The sequence below is a fragment of the Camelus bactrianus genome, chromosome 16 (assembly GCF_048773025.1).
Source record: "Camelus bactrianus isolate YW-2024 breed Bactrian camel chromosome 16, ASM4877302v1, whole genome shotgun sequence".
NCBI lineage: Eukaryota > Metazoa > Chordata > Mammalia > Artiodactyla > Camelidae > Camelus > Camelus bactrianus.
In genome coordinates, this window is record NC_133554.1 from 5,753,354 (window position 1) to 5,769,220 (window position 15,867).

Genomic DNA, 15,867 nt, shown 5'->3' on the forward strand with positions numbered 1-15,867 from the left:
ACACTAGAAACTAACACAACATTGTAAGTCAATTATATTTCAATAAAATGTAATTGATACCTATTATCAATTATACCTACCTATAGGTTTAGGTATGGTAGGTATGAACCACCGTTCACAAACTCGAGCGTACGAGACAGATTTATTGTTATTGTTGTTGTTGTTGTTATTGAATTTAACTTCCGATTTCAGCCTCTATTCAAAGGGCTAGAAACAAATTTTCTTGTGCATTATTGGGGTATCCGCCCCAGAGCTGTGCAGCATTTTCAGTAGTACCACATTGGGTCTCTCCCACTATGAAGGATGTGCTAAGAATAAGAAACAAGTCCTGGTCCCCAGAGCTTCAGGATACACAGACTTTTGTGTCTCCCTTGTGCGACTTTGGGTGTCTCCCTCTAGTGTAGGGTAGTGGGGCAGAAGGGCCTTCTTTCCTCAAGAGATTTGGTCTATTCCAACAAATCTCCTTCCTTTTATCTTTTTGGTAAACTCCTCAAAACTCTTCTAAGGACATAGGCTTCTGGAAAACCAAGGCTGGAAAGGCTTACAGGCTCTTTCTCTTTTCTGCCCCGTTTTCTACCTCTCCTGAGTCAGGGAGTGCAGAGCCAGCTGTGTGCCCAACCAGAGGGAAAAACAGAGCGGGGGAAATTGGGGAATGGTCTCAAAATGTTGTTCAACCATGGACCACACTCCAAGTCCAAATGGTTTAACCATTAGAAAAGAGCTGCAAGGGATTCTGGAAGCCTTGAAAAGTCGTGGGTGGGGATGGAGAATGAAAGGATAGGTAACAGGAAGGGGGAAGATGGGAGGCAGTCTTGACTGTCCGCCTGTTAGTATGTTCTGGTTGTTAAACCACGTGAATGCATTGTCTACCTGAAAAAAAAAAAACTAAACTGAAAACAAACACTCACAAAAATAAAACAAAAAGAGAAGATAAGACAGGGGAGAGCAGAAACAGGTCATGGACGAGATGGCATTTAAGAAGACTTTTGAAGGTGGCTAGACATCATTTCAATGTAGATATTGCAGACCAAGGAACCCACGTGAGCGGAAGCATGGAGGTGAGGATGCACAGAATACACTGAAATAGTTTCTTCCAACATTCCACGCTCGGTATCATCACAGCACCCACAGCAAATGGGGCAAACAGAAGCAAGCCACTCTGGCCTTGGCCGTCCTGAGTCCCACCTGGCCACCCTGAGGCTGAAGGGCTCTAGAGCTTTGCACGCCTGTGATCCACTCCTGGCACCCAGAATGGCACACTGACTTGGGGGCATTGGACCAGAATTGCTTATGCAGTTTGAGCAGCAATAGATTAATCAAGAATGATTCTTTACAGATCATCTCTGGGCACAGAAATGATCCAGAAAGTTATCCGTGGTAATGGGGTAGTCTCACCACAATGTCTCACTGTTTTCACCGCTCCAGTAGCATGGGGTACTGATCACCAGCTACCCCATTCATCACGTGCTTCTCCTCTCAATACCCAGACACTGACTCTGAACAACGACCAGGTGTTCCCCATGAACCCTCCCAAATTTGACAAGATCGAGGACATGGCCATGATGACCCACCTGCATGAGCCAGGAGTGCTGTACAACCTCAAAGAGCGTTACGCAGCCTGGATGATCTACGTGAGCGCCCCTCCACATCTCTTTATCCCATCTACCTCCCCGAGCGAAAATAAATCCCACATGTGGAATTTTCTGATTTTCTCAGACCTACTCGGGCCTGTTCTGCGTCACCATCAACCCCTACAAGTGGCTGCCGGTGTACAACCCCGAGGTGGTGGCTGCCTACCGAGGCAAAAAGCGCCAGGAGGCCCCGCCACACATCTTCTCCATCTCTGACAACGCCTATCAGTTCATGCTGACTGGTGAGTCAATTTCTTTAATTTATATTTTTTAAAACAGTTTTCAGTTAATTACTCAAGTCCTTTAACTGGACTGGATCTTAGTTAATTACCCGATTACCATTAATCATCCAACTGGTACAATGACCAAAGTAAGGTTCAGATGATTTCAGGATGGAATGAATGCCAGAGGCACAGTGGCTTCCATCAACCAGTCATGGTGCATAAGCCAGTGCTGGAGACCAAAGTCACACAAAGCACATGCTTATTTGGGGGAAATGTAGAATGCAATGAGATGCCCTGCCCCACTTTCAAAGAACCTCCAACATGGGCATGCTTGGAAGAGAGACTACATTAGTAGCCACTTAGGAGGGCAGAGTTGGAGAAATGGGCATAGCGGTGCCCCTTCGCCTGTCTTCTCCAGGCTCCTCTTTCTCCTCCTTAAATTTCCAGAATAGCAGGAGGAGAGAGATGTGGTAACACCGTCACGCTGTCATGCCTGACAACACTTCTGTCTGCTCGACTCCCACCTGACTTGACTCGGTGCAGACAGAGGAAGTAGAAGGAAGCATCCGAGATCTGAAGACACTGAGATGTCTTCTTGTACAATGCTGCGCAGACATCAGTCTTTCCCACCTCACGGTCACAATGCTGGCCATTTCTGCGTATTTAATATCTTTCTTTAAATTGACTCACGTTACATCCATTTCAAAAGGAAAACTATATCACTATTAGTATTAGTTTCATAGGGCTACAAAATCCTACCAGCCAGGTGCCCTAAACAACAGAAATGCATTGTCCCACGGTTCTGGAGCCTGGAGGTCTGAGATCCAGGTGTCAGCAGGGCTGGTTCCTTCCGGGGGCTGTAAGGGAGACTGTTCCAGGCCTCTCTCCTCACTTCCGGTGGTTCAAGGAAGGTCACCTTGATCTTTACCTCCCCCTTCACTTTGTGTTCTCTCTCATGTGCCTCCAAATCTCCCTTTTTATAAGGACACCAGTCATATTGGACTAGGGGCCCACCTACTCTAGTACGACCTCATCGTAACCTCATCTTAGCTCATTACATCCGCAACAATTTCCAAATAAGGTCACGTTCTGAGGTACTGGAGGTCAGGACCTCAACATGTGAATCTAGGGGGAAACACAGCTCAACCCGTAACACTACTGTAAGTGGAAAGCCATTGTCACTTTCCACAAGTGGAAGGTAAGGGTAAAAGAAATTTGCAATGACAACCAGTGTCCGTAAGTTCTAAACAGAAGCTGTGGCTTCTCACGAGTTCTGAGTCTGAGGCTTGCTTTCTTCGTTAAAAATAGAGATGAGAAAGTGCTATCGAGGAGTTAAAGATTGATGCACACGAATAACTTTCACACTGTGGGGTCTGCTGTCCGCTTCGCACACTGCCCACGTTACACATCCCACATTTGGGAAATCTGCACAGATGGTCTCCAAGAAGACTAGACATGACCAAAGCATCACACCGCTAGTTAATGGCAAAGCCAGTTCTAGAACTCACGGGCTCTTCCCACCCCCAGTGTGGCTCGATTTGTATACCCTGCCTGTTCGTTGTTTTTTTATTTTGTTCTGCTTCCCTCCTCATTTCTAGATCGGGACAATCAGTCCATCCTCATCACGTGAGTAACCCGTTTGCACCAGGATGACTTGGAAGTGCGCCATCCGTCCCTTCTGCTCTCCTTTACCTCACTTACTTTTAAATCGACAGCGGAGAATCCGGGGCTGGGAAGACAGTGAACACGAAGCGTGTCATCCAGTACTTTGCAACAATTGCGGTTACTGGGGACAAGAAGAAGGAGCAGCAGTCAGGCAAAATGCAGGTGAGTGGCTTCCTGCACCCGGAGGCTTGCTGGAATAGGTACAACTTAAATCCCTGGTGAGCACCACGTGTTTGCAGGGCTTTGTGCTCAGCAGAGATGCATGGCTCAAGGTCTTGCCCAGGGGCGCTCACAGGATGGCAGGAAGTGACTCCACTTCCCGGACCTAGGCTCCAGCACGGCTCCAGCACCAGCAGCCCCGTGACCGGGAGTCTCTCCACCCTCTCCTCTGGAGAAGGAATTGTTCAGGCCAGTGGTTCTCAAACTGGAGGGCTTGTTTATAACCCATTGCTGGGCCCCAAGCCCGGAATTTCTGATAGAAATTCCTATTTCACATTCACAATCCTGGCGTGTTGCATTTCTCCTATGCCCAGGGATCACACTTTGAGAACCACCTGACTGGACAGTGGTTTCCAAATAGCTCTGAAGTCAGAAGGATAAACAACCCTGGTAGGAGTTGGGAGGGTGAAACTCTGCTTTCCATCGGTGGACTTCTGAGTAAAAGTCCTCAGGAAATACTATTTGCTACTTAAAAAAATTTGAGAACCACTCTTTCTATCCCATGGGTCACTTTCATTGCTCACATTCTATTTCAACTTCTGAACCCAAATATCTATATAAATGGGTCATGGTGCCTGCAGTAACAGAGGTATACAGTCTAAAAATCCGTGGTTTATGATGAAATGTTATCGAAGGAAGGCAGTCTGGGAAACTGAGACAGAGGGGGCAATGCTTCGACCTGGCATCTGGTGTGGCCAGAAGTCTCTGATGCTCTGTGAAGACCTTGAAGACTCCTTGGATACAGTGGGGATGGGCCTGTGGGCACCTCCACGTGTCTGCACTAGCCACCAGCCCGGGCTGGTCACCCTCTCCCTGGGCCCTTCCCAGAGCATCCACACTTCTGAGCCAGCAAGAAGCTACTTCAGAAGACATCCAAAGTCCTCTCTTTTCCTCTTCTCGCTTATTATTAGGGAACCCTGGAAGATCAGATCATCCAGGCCAACCCCCTGCTGGAGGCCTTTGGAAATGCCAAGACCGTGAGGAATGACAACTCCTCGAGATTCGTAAGACTCAGTCCAATTGTCAGCTACACCCCCAAAACCAAACGCTCTCCTCCAATGCTGGATATGAAAAATTGCCACATAAACTAGTATATACCTACCCCTAAGCGATTTAGATCAAGCAGCCCAACTGGGCTATTCTGATACACTTGGGAGAACGTGTTGGCTTGTTCCCAGCAGGGGAGGACTTAGCTGTCCTTCCCTAGCTAATCAACAGCACCTCAGAGCACCCTGAAGTCACAGTGATTCAAATTCCACAGGTAGAGAGCAATTCCTTTGCGCTAAAATTGGTCTCTTTCAGCGGAAACCTTTTAAAATGCAGAAGTCCACTGAGCAATACCCACTGACCTATTAGCCATGGAAACCTGAGTGTGAATTTTGTTAGCAGACTTGATCTCCTCCAAGTCAGGAGCCACTGGGGGGTGGGGAAAACCTGGCGAAGGCAGAAGAGCTCAAAAACTGGGGAAATGCTGGTACTGGAGATGTTGAAGGGTATGTTCCATACTTCAATGTTTCACCTAGGATTTGCTCAGCCAAAGAGGCATTTATTTCCAAAGTGGGCAAATAAACATTCAGTCCTCAACCTGACTTCACTGGCCTGTGGCCTAATTCCCAAAGGGGAAACTCTCATTTATGCCTGTGGTTGCAAAAGTACATCAGAACTTCGTACATCTCAGTAGCTGGATAACCGTAAACCTGAATTTTATTGGCACCTCTCAAAGGTAAGATAGTCATTGATAAGAAAGACATGTAGGCATCGAAGACCATGGCCCCGAGCCCTGACCTTTCTTTCTCGAGCCCTGACCTTTCTTTCTTTCCTTGTCCATCCCCTTGGTCCTCTGTGCATCGCCCCCTGGCACATGTCTTCCCAGCTGCACGACTAAACTCTTCCTTGCAGGGGACCTGGGTGCATGTAACAGGGCAACAGTAACACCTGCTTACACCAAGTTAGCTATTGCGCTAACCTGGCACCAGCTTAAAGGGCCAGACACGCCTGCAGGCACTCTCTAGTCTCACTCCCATTTATTTAGTTTATTGACCTCTGCTCTTGGCCCTGACCAGAACTCACAATCATTCATCTACTTTCCGCCCTCCAAATATTCACCGGCTAAGGGTCACTTCCATCATCTTCCAATAACCGGCTAAAAATCCTGAAGACTCAACAAATATATTTATAATTCACACAAACCTCCACTGGACCTTCTCTAACTCTTCGTAGGCTTCATTCAGAAAATATTGAGACTATGACTGAGTACCGACTACATTTCAGAGCCTGTAGCTGAATCAGCAAGGTGACATTCTTGCCCTCAAATGTGCTTGGTGCAGCAGAGACCAATTAAGCAGATAATGTAAAAAGGGAATTACATACAGACACACACAGACACACACTACGTATAATTTCCCCTCTCATTCCCCAAAATGGGGGAACTCGGGCGCTGAGTAGGTCCTTTGGGAGCCAGGGTTGCATGTGGTAAACAGTAAGGGAAACAGAGGCAAGAAATCTCAGAAGTAACACCCAGAGGCAAAAAAGAAGTCAGACAGACAGTTCAACCAGGTTATCAACACAAAGGTGTTGTGGAGAGTTGAAGCAGGATAAAAACCAAGGAGACAGGCAGGTGTGAGGTGGTCCCAAGCAGAGAGCTGAGAGGGAGCCTGCGGGCATCCATCCCCAGAGCTACAGGAACAGGGCCGGGTGCTTCTGTCATTGCTCCCAGAGGCTTGGCTGAGCCGGCGTGGGGACTCTGGGTACCAGGCAAACAGCGAAGGAAGTCCTCACACCCCTGGCATCACCTCCTCCCTGGCCCTACACTTCCCACCCACGGTAGCCTCTAACAGAGGCCAGCTACAGTGCATGTAAATAAAATAACTATGGCCTTTGTCAATCTGCCACTGGACAGGGGAAGTTCATTCGGATTCATTTTGGAGCCACGGGAAAGCTGGCATCGGCAGACATTGAAACCTGTGAGTCCAAACACGCTGGCCCCTTGGATTCGGCCACAGAGGCATCTCCCAGGAACCTAAAACCACATTGTTTTTTGTTACCTTAGATCTCTTAGAAAAATCCAGGGTGACATTTCAGTTATCCAGTGAGAGAAGCTATCATATTTTTTACCAAATCATGTCAAACAAGAAGCCAGAACTCATTGGTAAGTCCTTGGTGATCACTCTCATTTTCCAAATCAATCACGTTGGAAAAAAAAAAAACAAACTTGAAGTCAGTTGTGCATAAGATGCTAAAGGAATCTTTCTGCTTCACAGACCTGCTTCTCATTTCAACCAATCCCTTTGACTTCCCCTTCGTGAGCCAAGGAGAAGTCACCGTGGCCAGCATTGACGACAGTGAGGAGTTGTTGGCCACTGATGTAAGCAGTGTGTGTGCGTGTTTATCCCCGTATGCATGGAATTACTGAGTTTATGAGCTGAGAGGTACCCAAGTGATCTCATGAGGAAGCTGGGACACAGGGATGCTAAGTGATTAGACCCAAGATCTTGGAGAATTAGTACCGATCGCACCCCTCCTCCACCCAGTTCCACTTCAGAAGATTCCAAAAGTTCTCCTAAACAGGCCTTCAGTTCCATTCTCCGGTGTTTTAGAGTAAATGTTTTCATGGATAAGGCTTTTAAAGGTTTTGGTGGAAGTTTTTAGGGTACAAAAACCATCTACATGGTCCTTTAAGAAAATCTAGAAAATATGGGAAAGTCTGAAGCAGGGAAAAAAACACCCACCCTGCTGCTTCCCCCTCCGGCTACCTACCACCTCGGGCTGGGGCTCGAGCCAGGCACCCACCTCCTCAGCACACCTGTCAGGCCTCTGGCCTTTAGCTTTGGGGAGTATCTCCAGGGTCAATAATCATCATACTAACTGAGTACACTGAGCACTTACCTGTGCTAGGAACTGAGATAAGAGGTCTGCCTGCATTATCTCATTTAAGCCTCAACAAGACCTGTGGGATCAGTACCACTAACTGCTCGCATTTCACAAAGGTGGAAGCTGAGTCTTAGAAAACAATATACATTATTTGCTTAAAGACAGTTTGTAAATGACAGCCTTTGAACCCAGATCTGCCCAATTGCAGAACTTGTGTTTTTAACTAAAATATACCATCTCTGAGCAACTAACTGTCACCCCGGCTGGCTCTCCCATCACAGACGTGGCAAAAGCTTGTGGAAAGGGGCCTGACACCGCAGGGGCACTGCCCAGGGCCTTCATTGTGTGACCTTTCCAGGTGATGCTAGCTGTTTTCAGGCAAGGAGAAAATGTTCATAATCAGAGAAACTTCCGTTAATTTAAGTCTGGCCATTATATAGGTTTAACCAGGTTTTCCCAGCCTTTACCAACTGAGGAGTACGGAAAGGGCGGGTTAGTGGCTGATGCAAAGCCTCCATCCTCCACGAATGCCCTCCTGAGGAATTCTGAAAGTCCCCACAGTTATTTCAGGGCCTCACTAGAGATCCCTGCCTTCAGAGACTGCCGTTGCTCCTTCCTCCCACGGAGCTTCTCTGGGCGATGGTTTATTGCCACATAGAACGGGATCGCTCCCTCTGAGTGCCTGCCTCCTCCAGGAGGCTCCCCAGCAATCCCGCTGTCACCTGCTGCTTTTCAGCATTTAGCGAAGGTTCTTTCTCTTTTTACCAGAAGCCACCCATTCCTGAACCCAGATATGCATCTGCTGGGGTGAGATAAGGATTCAAGGGCCTCAGAATCTCTCCTCCCCTCGGTCAGCTCCTGGCATGGACTCTCCTTCCCCTCAAAGGGGACGCCACCCTGAGTGCCTCACTCTTCAATACCATCCTGCTGACATCAATCTACCAGGCTGCCCCACCAGCTCACCAGACGTGTCCACACGTTTCAGCTCCCACTTACCGACATTGCTTAGGCTCGGGCTACAAACTCTGCTACAAAATCATATGTACACCCCAGAGAAAGATTTTCCAGTATAAATCTTCATAGTAGAACGAGGGGGAATAAAACCAAATCGGCACCTGCTATAGGCTTTGAAGTGACCCAGGTTGGCTCCAGTCCCAGTCTTACCACATCTTGCCTGCAGGACTTGGGGCAGGTTCCTTACCCTCTTAGAAATATTCAGTTCTTCACTTGGAAATATCTGTGCATCCATAAGGTTCTCATAGGGACTTAATGAGATTACATAAGGATAGCGCCTAACCCCCGCCTAGCTCCTTTCTCATTTGAAAAATGACATCTCCCCTTCCAGTTCTAATATTCCGTGATGCCATATTGTCTCAGTTCTGAACACGGGAATTCCTGGATTGCAATGCCAAACTCGCAGACTGTTGGATAGTGTCCACCCAGCATCATGCAATGGTTCCCCATGGCCTCATCCAGAAAACAGCTCCCAAATCTATGCACAGTGGGAAAGGATTAAAATCAATTCTCATTGGATGGAAGAAAACAGGCTATTCACATGTTCTCCCCATAATATCCACCCACCCACACCAACATGTTACATTAAAAAAATGGTTTTTAACCTGTAACTTACCAGACCCCACCTGTCATCCGCTTATTGGGATAAATGCTGTCTCGTGTACCATACAAAGTGCCAGGGGATCCCTGAGTCCTGCTGTGACGACTGTCCTTTTTCTAATTCCCAGAACGCCATCGACATCCTGGGCTTCAGCTCAGAGGAGAAAGTTGGGATCTACAAGCTCACGGGCGCCGTGATGCATTATGGGAACATGAAATTCAAGCAGAAGCAGCGTGAGGAGCAGGCAGAGCCGGACGGCACCGAAGGTAACCACACCCGGGAGGGGGACGGAGGTCTGACCTCCACCTGCATTCACGTGTGGACGGGGCCACGTGAGACAAGCCTTGTGTCATCTCAAGAGCTGTTCTTTGAAAACCGTGCAAACTGAATTTGCACAAAGCTCCTGACACTGCGCTGGGGAAGCCCATTCGCTGGGTCAAAGAATCCTTCAGTGGCAACGACACGGACACCCAAAAGTGTCATTCTCGTACATGAGTAATCCCTGTTCACCATCTCTCACCATCAGTTCACCTGTTATTTTTGGGTGGACATTTAAGAGAGGATTTGGCTAAGCGAACTTCACTTTCTGAGCATATCATTATTAATATCCAGAATGTTGGTCTAATCATCGGGCTTAAAATGAGACCTTTGGTAAGGTTGGAGCTAAATTTCTCCCTCCTATCACTTTCTCTTCCACCCTGACATCTGTTGAACTTGACCCTGAACCAAGGACTGATGAAAAAGTCTTATTCCCATGACTCTCACCTGGAGGACCTCACCATGCCCCCTGCCTCATCCACAAAGAGGCCTGGAAATGGAGTGGAGGGCAGTGTCCAGGGCTAACCAACAGCAAGACCTGCCACCATATGCCCTCCTCACCGGGCCTCATATCTCTTGCACTGCATCTTACGAACTCCCTGAGTAAAAAGCTGTTCATCCCTAAAATTTTCTTCCTTTTGATAACATCCCCACACTGTATGAAGCAGTGTGTCTTGAATCCCAGATGACAAAAAGGAACACTAGCCATGAATTAAAGGACAGGAAAATACATATGGTTTTATCAGGGTTCAGAAAGCCTCACCTGATTAGGTTGGGTTTGCCCAGGATACACTCTCTTGTTATTAACTCTAAGTCGACTGATTAGTAACCTTATCACGAGAGTAATACCCCATCACATTCCCAAGGTTCCATCCACACTCAGGTGGAGGGGACTATCCAGGGAATGTACACTGGTTTGAGGGAAGGGAGGGTCCCCCCAGTTGTACATGCAAAGTAACAGGAGAGAAACTCAGAGCAGGAAGCACATCTGGTTTTGGGTAATCAGGGAAGGCTTCCTGGAGGAGGTGGGGGCACTGACTTGGACTTTGAAAGACAGGTAGAATTCTGAGGGGCCATCTAGGCAGAAGAAACATGCTGAACAAGGAGGAAAAGGGAGGAACGTGATGGGGACAGAGGAGCAGAGCATGGTCCACTTTGCCTAGAGAAGAAGATGTGTGTCATGGATTTGTAAGAGATGGGAATGAAAAAGCGATTATTTTGGCATCAGTTTGGGAAAGCCTCGAGTGCCAGGATAAATGGTTTAGAATGTCTGTGCTAGACATCAGAAGCCACTGACGCTCCAAGTAGTAGCAGAGTATGTGTGACAACCCAGAATTAATCTGTCAGCTGTCAGGCTCACCAAGAGTGTGGAACCTTGCAGAGAAACGTGTCAGGCTCCTCAGCATGGGCGGACCATATGGACGTGTATCATGGCGGGGTCCCAGGCCCTGTTCCAGCCCTGGCTGCCATGTGTTCAGTGTTTAGAAGCAGAAAGAGGCTGGCGAAGGGGAAACGGTGACTGTAACTGGGGCCTGAGCTCCTCTGATGAGGATACAAGCCACGACAGCACTGGCTGCATGCTCACCATGCACCAGGCCTGCTTGACAAGCATCCAGTCACATGGGCCTGGCACTGTCCCCCAGCTGACAAATGACAGACTGCGACATAAAGAACAAAGCCCCGCGGGGAGGATACAGCTCAGTGGTACAGCACGTGCTTAGCATGCACGAGGTCCTCAAACCCCAGTACCTTCATTAAAATAAGTTAATTAAATAAAAACCTAACTACCCACCCCCCCAAAAAAAGTCACTGGTTAAAAAATTAGTTAAAAAAAAAAAAGAAGCCCAAATTCAAACCCATGTTCTTTGCCACTTTACTATTCTACATTCTTTTTAAATTTATTTTTTATTATTATTGTTATTATTTTTTAAAGGAGGTACTGGGGATTGAACCCAGGACTTCATGCATGCTAAGCACACACTCTCCCCCTGAGCTATTCCCCACCCCTATTCTACACTCTTGGAAACAGTAGAGATGCAAGCTCTTTTGAAGGTGAGCAGGACCTGGTGCCTGGCTCAACACAGCATGTCACGGGTGGAAAAGAAGGATGTATCACCCCAAGCTTTCAAGTTTAAGGAACCAGAAGAATGATGGTACCATCCACGTCAATGGGCAAAGCAGGAAGAAGGGATAGTTAAGGGATTGCAAAGAGTCAGGCACGCATTTGACCTCTTATTAAGTCCTCAACACTTTCCCTGGGTTTTTACTGACTTGTCTCCATAACCAGCAAGGAGGTGATGGTCCCAACCCAGGAGGTGCTGTCCCCGGCAAGCAGCATTTCTCTACCTTCTCGATGAGCTCGATGCAGGCAGCCAGGTCCATCCGGAAGTCACGTGGACACCTAGTGAACTACGTGAAACTGCCAATATTCCAACTGCTTTTAACCATCTCCAAACACTCGCAGGCTGTGTCAGGTTTTGTACTTCTCTCTCAGCTGCTAGCCTGGCAGCCTGCACAAATCAGGAAGGTGCTTAATATAGAGTGCTAATTGTCTACATGGTGTCTCCTTTACTCGTACACCCCTTCGTGGTAAGATCAGACTCCCACAGTGCTCAGTAACTATATGTTTTTTAATGAAACTTAAATATCAGTACATCAAGATCAACCTCTTATTAAAGAATGTATCTAGGAGGCAAATTGAAGGTTCTTGAAAACCTGGGACCCTGCACTATGAGGTTGAAACTCCATTTGACAAATCCAGGCCTGGGGCATGTGAGAACATAAAAATATCAAAAAGATTTACAGAAAATATTTCTGGGAGGAGCTAGGGCCTGACTGGAGATTTTAGCAGCTGCTGTCTCGTGTGACACCTGTTCTCCTCTTTCTTCAGTGGCTGACAAAGCTGGGTACCTGATGGGTCTGAATTCTGCAGAAATGCTGAAAGGCCTGTGCTGTCCACGGGTGAAGGTTGGGAACGAATATGTCACTAAAGGGCAGAATGTCCAGCAGGTAATGGAGATGCTCTGAATGCAGCTGACTCAGCCATTTTGCTATGTTAACTGTCATCCTCAAGTTCTTTCGGTTGCAGGTCTCGGAAAAACGTATGAAACAGGCTTCAGCAGGAAGGGGGAATTCATTCTCAGGCCCCAGGGGGTGACTCAAGGAATGAAAGTCAAAGTGTGCCTTGGGCGCCACAAGGGCCTGGAGCCAGGCAGCCTCTCTCTGGCTCCTTCTCTGGGGCTCCGTGAACTGTCTTTTCCCTCCCGCTCTGTTGTGTGCTCACTAGGGAGACCTTCTCTACCTCTCCTGTCCACGGCCACCGCATAGCTCCCAAGTTTACACCTCTGTCATTCCAGCCCCTTCCTGAGACTGAGGCCAGCATCTTTTGATCCCAATTCCAAATTCTCGGGAGAGACACTCTGTTTAGCCCAACCTGGATCAGATGTCCACCTCTCACTCAATTAAGTGTGGCCGGGCTAGAGTTATGTGTTAGAACCGTGGCTGTTAGAAAACGATCTTTGTAAACAGGATAGTCCACATGAACTGAGCAGGTGCCTACAGATAGATTCAATATTAGGTTGAACTGTATGAAATTGCCAATCTCTTCCTGCTTTTGACCTTCAAGATGTCAGCTTCACATGTTTCAACTTAATACAGTCATAAAAACGCTAACTTGAGGGTTGAATGGATGATCCTTTTTCAAGGTGACCAATGCAGTGGGTGCTCTGGCCAAAGCCGTCTACGAGAAGATGTTCCTGTGGATGGTCACCCGCATCAACCAGCAGCTGGACACCAAGCAGCCCCGGCAGTACTTCATCGGGGTCTTGGACATCGCTGGCTTTGAGATCTTTGACGTGAGTGGTTTGGATGAGTGGACACCCTTCCGCTTTGTGTCCTCTTTGCTGAGTCTCCACTAAATTTTCCAAACTCACTCAAACTCTTCGGTATTTGAAACACCCAGTTCAACAGCCTGGAGCAGCTGTGCATCAACTTCACCAACGAGAAACTGCAACAGTTTTTCAACCACCACATGTTCGTGCTGGAGCAGGAGGAGTACAAGAAGGAGGGCATCGAGTGGACGTTCATCGACTTCGGGATGGACCTGGCTGCCTGCATCGAGCTCATTGAAAAGGTAAAAAAATGCTGCTCCCCGGGGACAGTGCCTCCTTGGTGGGACCATCACCTCTTTGCTTAACCCCTCCCTGCTAACAGACCAGTGCCTGTAACCCCATTCCCCCAGACTGTGAGCCTTCGGAGAGCTGAATCCCCTGTGCAGAAAGGGTAAGTGTTTAGAAAGCACCAGAATCTGCTCAGACACTTACAGGGGTACGTGGGTGATTAAGACCCAGGGGCTCAGCTATCTCTAAGAATGCAGCCCAGGGGTGACTTCGGGGTTTCATTCACACCTGACTTGTCCAAAGACCCAAGGAGGGGGGACCACGGAGCAGTGGGGTTCCTGGAGGAATGTTACTATGAGAACAGCAGACGACATTAGCTTTGAAAACGGAATTCCATCACATTTTGAGCACTGGTCATTTTGGAAGTATATCTTCCTAAGGTGGCTACTGAGAAACCCAGAAGTTATTGTTTAAAATATGACCCATATGATTTTAAGCCTATGTTTCCAACTTTACATTTTTTGTAAATCTAATGCTAAAAATGAGTCAAATGGGGGGAAACTCAGCTTTTTTCCTTCCTAACTAGGGGGAATTGCAGTTTCTTCCTATGGTGTTCCTTGCGTGTGAGTTTCCTTTATGACCCACACGGAACACTTCACTTCTGATACTTCTGGTCCTCAAATGTGCAGAGGTTCTTCCTCACAACAACAAGCAATTCTCTACGACACCAGCTGGGTGTCCTAGAATTTAACTCAATTCCAACACAATTGACCCAGAAATGTCAGTAGTAGGTCCCCAGGTGCCCTATAACTTCTGATCTACGTGGCTACAAATCAAAAGTTCCTCAGGTTTGATTAATTTGTAGAGAGGTTCACAGAACTCAGGGAAACACTTCCTTACATTTACCATTTATAAAAGGATATGATAAAGGATACAGAGGGTCAGCCAGATGAAGAGATACATGGGGTGAGGCCCCGGAGGGTCCCCAGTGCAGAGCTTCTGTCCTGGTGGGACTGGGGAGTGTCCGCCTCTCAGTGTGGATGTCTTTGCCAACCTGGAAGTTCTCGGAACCCCCTACAACTGGGATTTTCTGGAGGCTTCCTCAAGGGGGCATGATGAATTACTAGCTCCATTTCCAGCCCCTCTCCCCTCTCTAGAGGATGAGGGGTTTAGACTGAAAATCCTAAGCTTCTAACCATGATTTAGTCTTTCTGGTGACTCATTCTGGTTCTCTCACCCAAGAACCCATCCAGAGTCCCCTCAATAGAACAAGAGATGCTCCTAGTATTCTGATCACTTAGGAAATTACAAGGGTTTTAGAAGCTCTGTGCCAGGAACTGGGGGCAGAGACCAATACATATATTTTCTATTATCTCACCGTGAGCTACATTTGCAGACACGGGATTTCATTTCATGTTCTTTTGTTCAACAAATATTAAATAAGCATCTACTATTATGTCTGGCACTGTTCTGTCATCGCAGCAGACAGCCTTGCTCTCACAGTGCTTTACATCCCAGTGTTCTTAGTAACAGAGTGACAAAACCAGAGAAGCTGTCCTTGGCTCCTACAGATGATGGAGTCATTGGGACATGCTGCTAAACGCTAAGGATAGCCTGTCATCCTCCCTCCAGCCTATGGGCATCTTCTCCATCCTGGAAGAGGAGTGCATGTTCCCCAAGGCCACAGACACCTCCTTCAAGAACAAGCTGTATGACCAGCACCTGGGCAAGTCCAGCAACTTCCAGAAGCCCAAGCCTGCCAAGGGCAAGGCGGAGGCCCACTTCTCGCTGGTCCACTACGCGGGCACCGTGGACTACAACATTGCCGGCTGGCTGGACAAGAACAAGGACCCCCTGAATGAGACGGTGGTCGGGCTGTACCAGAAGTCCTCCCTGAAGCTACTGTCCTTCCTCTTCTCCAACTATGCTGGTGCAGAAGCAGGTGAAAATCTTTTCTCCCCCTATCCCTGCCCCTTCCACGGAAAGCTCTGTGTAATTACTCATCACTCATGAAGAACAGTAGTCAGCAGTGAGCTTCAGGCTGACCTAGACTTACTCATCTCTGAGCGCCCCTTTTCTTTCTCCTGCTTCCATTGTTCCTCTTCCTTAAGAGATTGAGTTCTAACCATTGGATGCAGCAATTCCATTTCTGGGTATACATTCAAAAAAACCAAAAACACTAATTCAAAAAGATACATGCACCCCAA

The 15,867-nt window shown here is 47.7% G+C and overlaps 1 protein-coding gene across 1 annotated transcript in view; it reads left to right on the forward strand.

Moving 5' to 3' along the window:
* Window positions 1-15,867, forward strand: part of LOC105077593 (myosin-13) — a 46,153-nt gene that overhangs the window by 1,097 nt on the left and 29,189 nt on the right. The window contains exons 2-14 of the mRNA XM_074342185.1: window positions 1,488-1,631; window positions 1,717-1,873; window positions 3,454-3,481; window positions 3,571-3,682; window positions 4,651-4,743; window positions 6,639-6,702; window positions 6,789-6,887; window positions 7,000-7,103; window positions 9,352-9,490; window positions 12,433-12,551; window positions 13,247-13,396; window positions 13,504-13,674; window positions 15,293-15,602. Coding sequence (XP_074198286.1) covers window positions 1,488-1,631; window positions 1,717-1,873; window positions 3,454-3,481; window positions 3,571-3,682; window positions 4,651-4,743; window positions 6,639-6,702; window positions 6,789-6,887; window positions 7,000-7,103; window positions 9,352-9,490; window positions 12,433-12,551; window positions 13,247-13,396; window positions 13,504-13,674; window positions 15,293-15,602 — 1,690 coding nt within the window. The remainder of the gene's footprint in view (window positions 1-1,487; window positions 1,632-1,716; window positions 1,874-3,453; window positions 3,482-3,570; window positions 3,683-4,650; window positions 4,744-6,638; window positions 6,703-6,788; window positions 6,888-6,999; window positions 7,104-9,351; window positions 9,491-12,432; window positions 12,552-13,246; window positions 13,397-13,503; window positions 13,675-15,292; window positions 15,603-15,867) is intronic.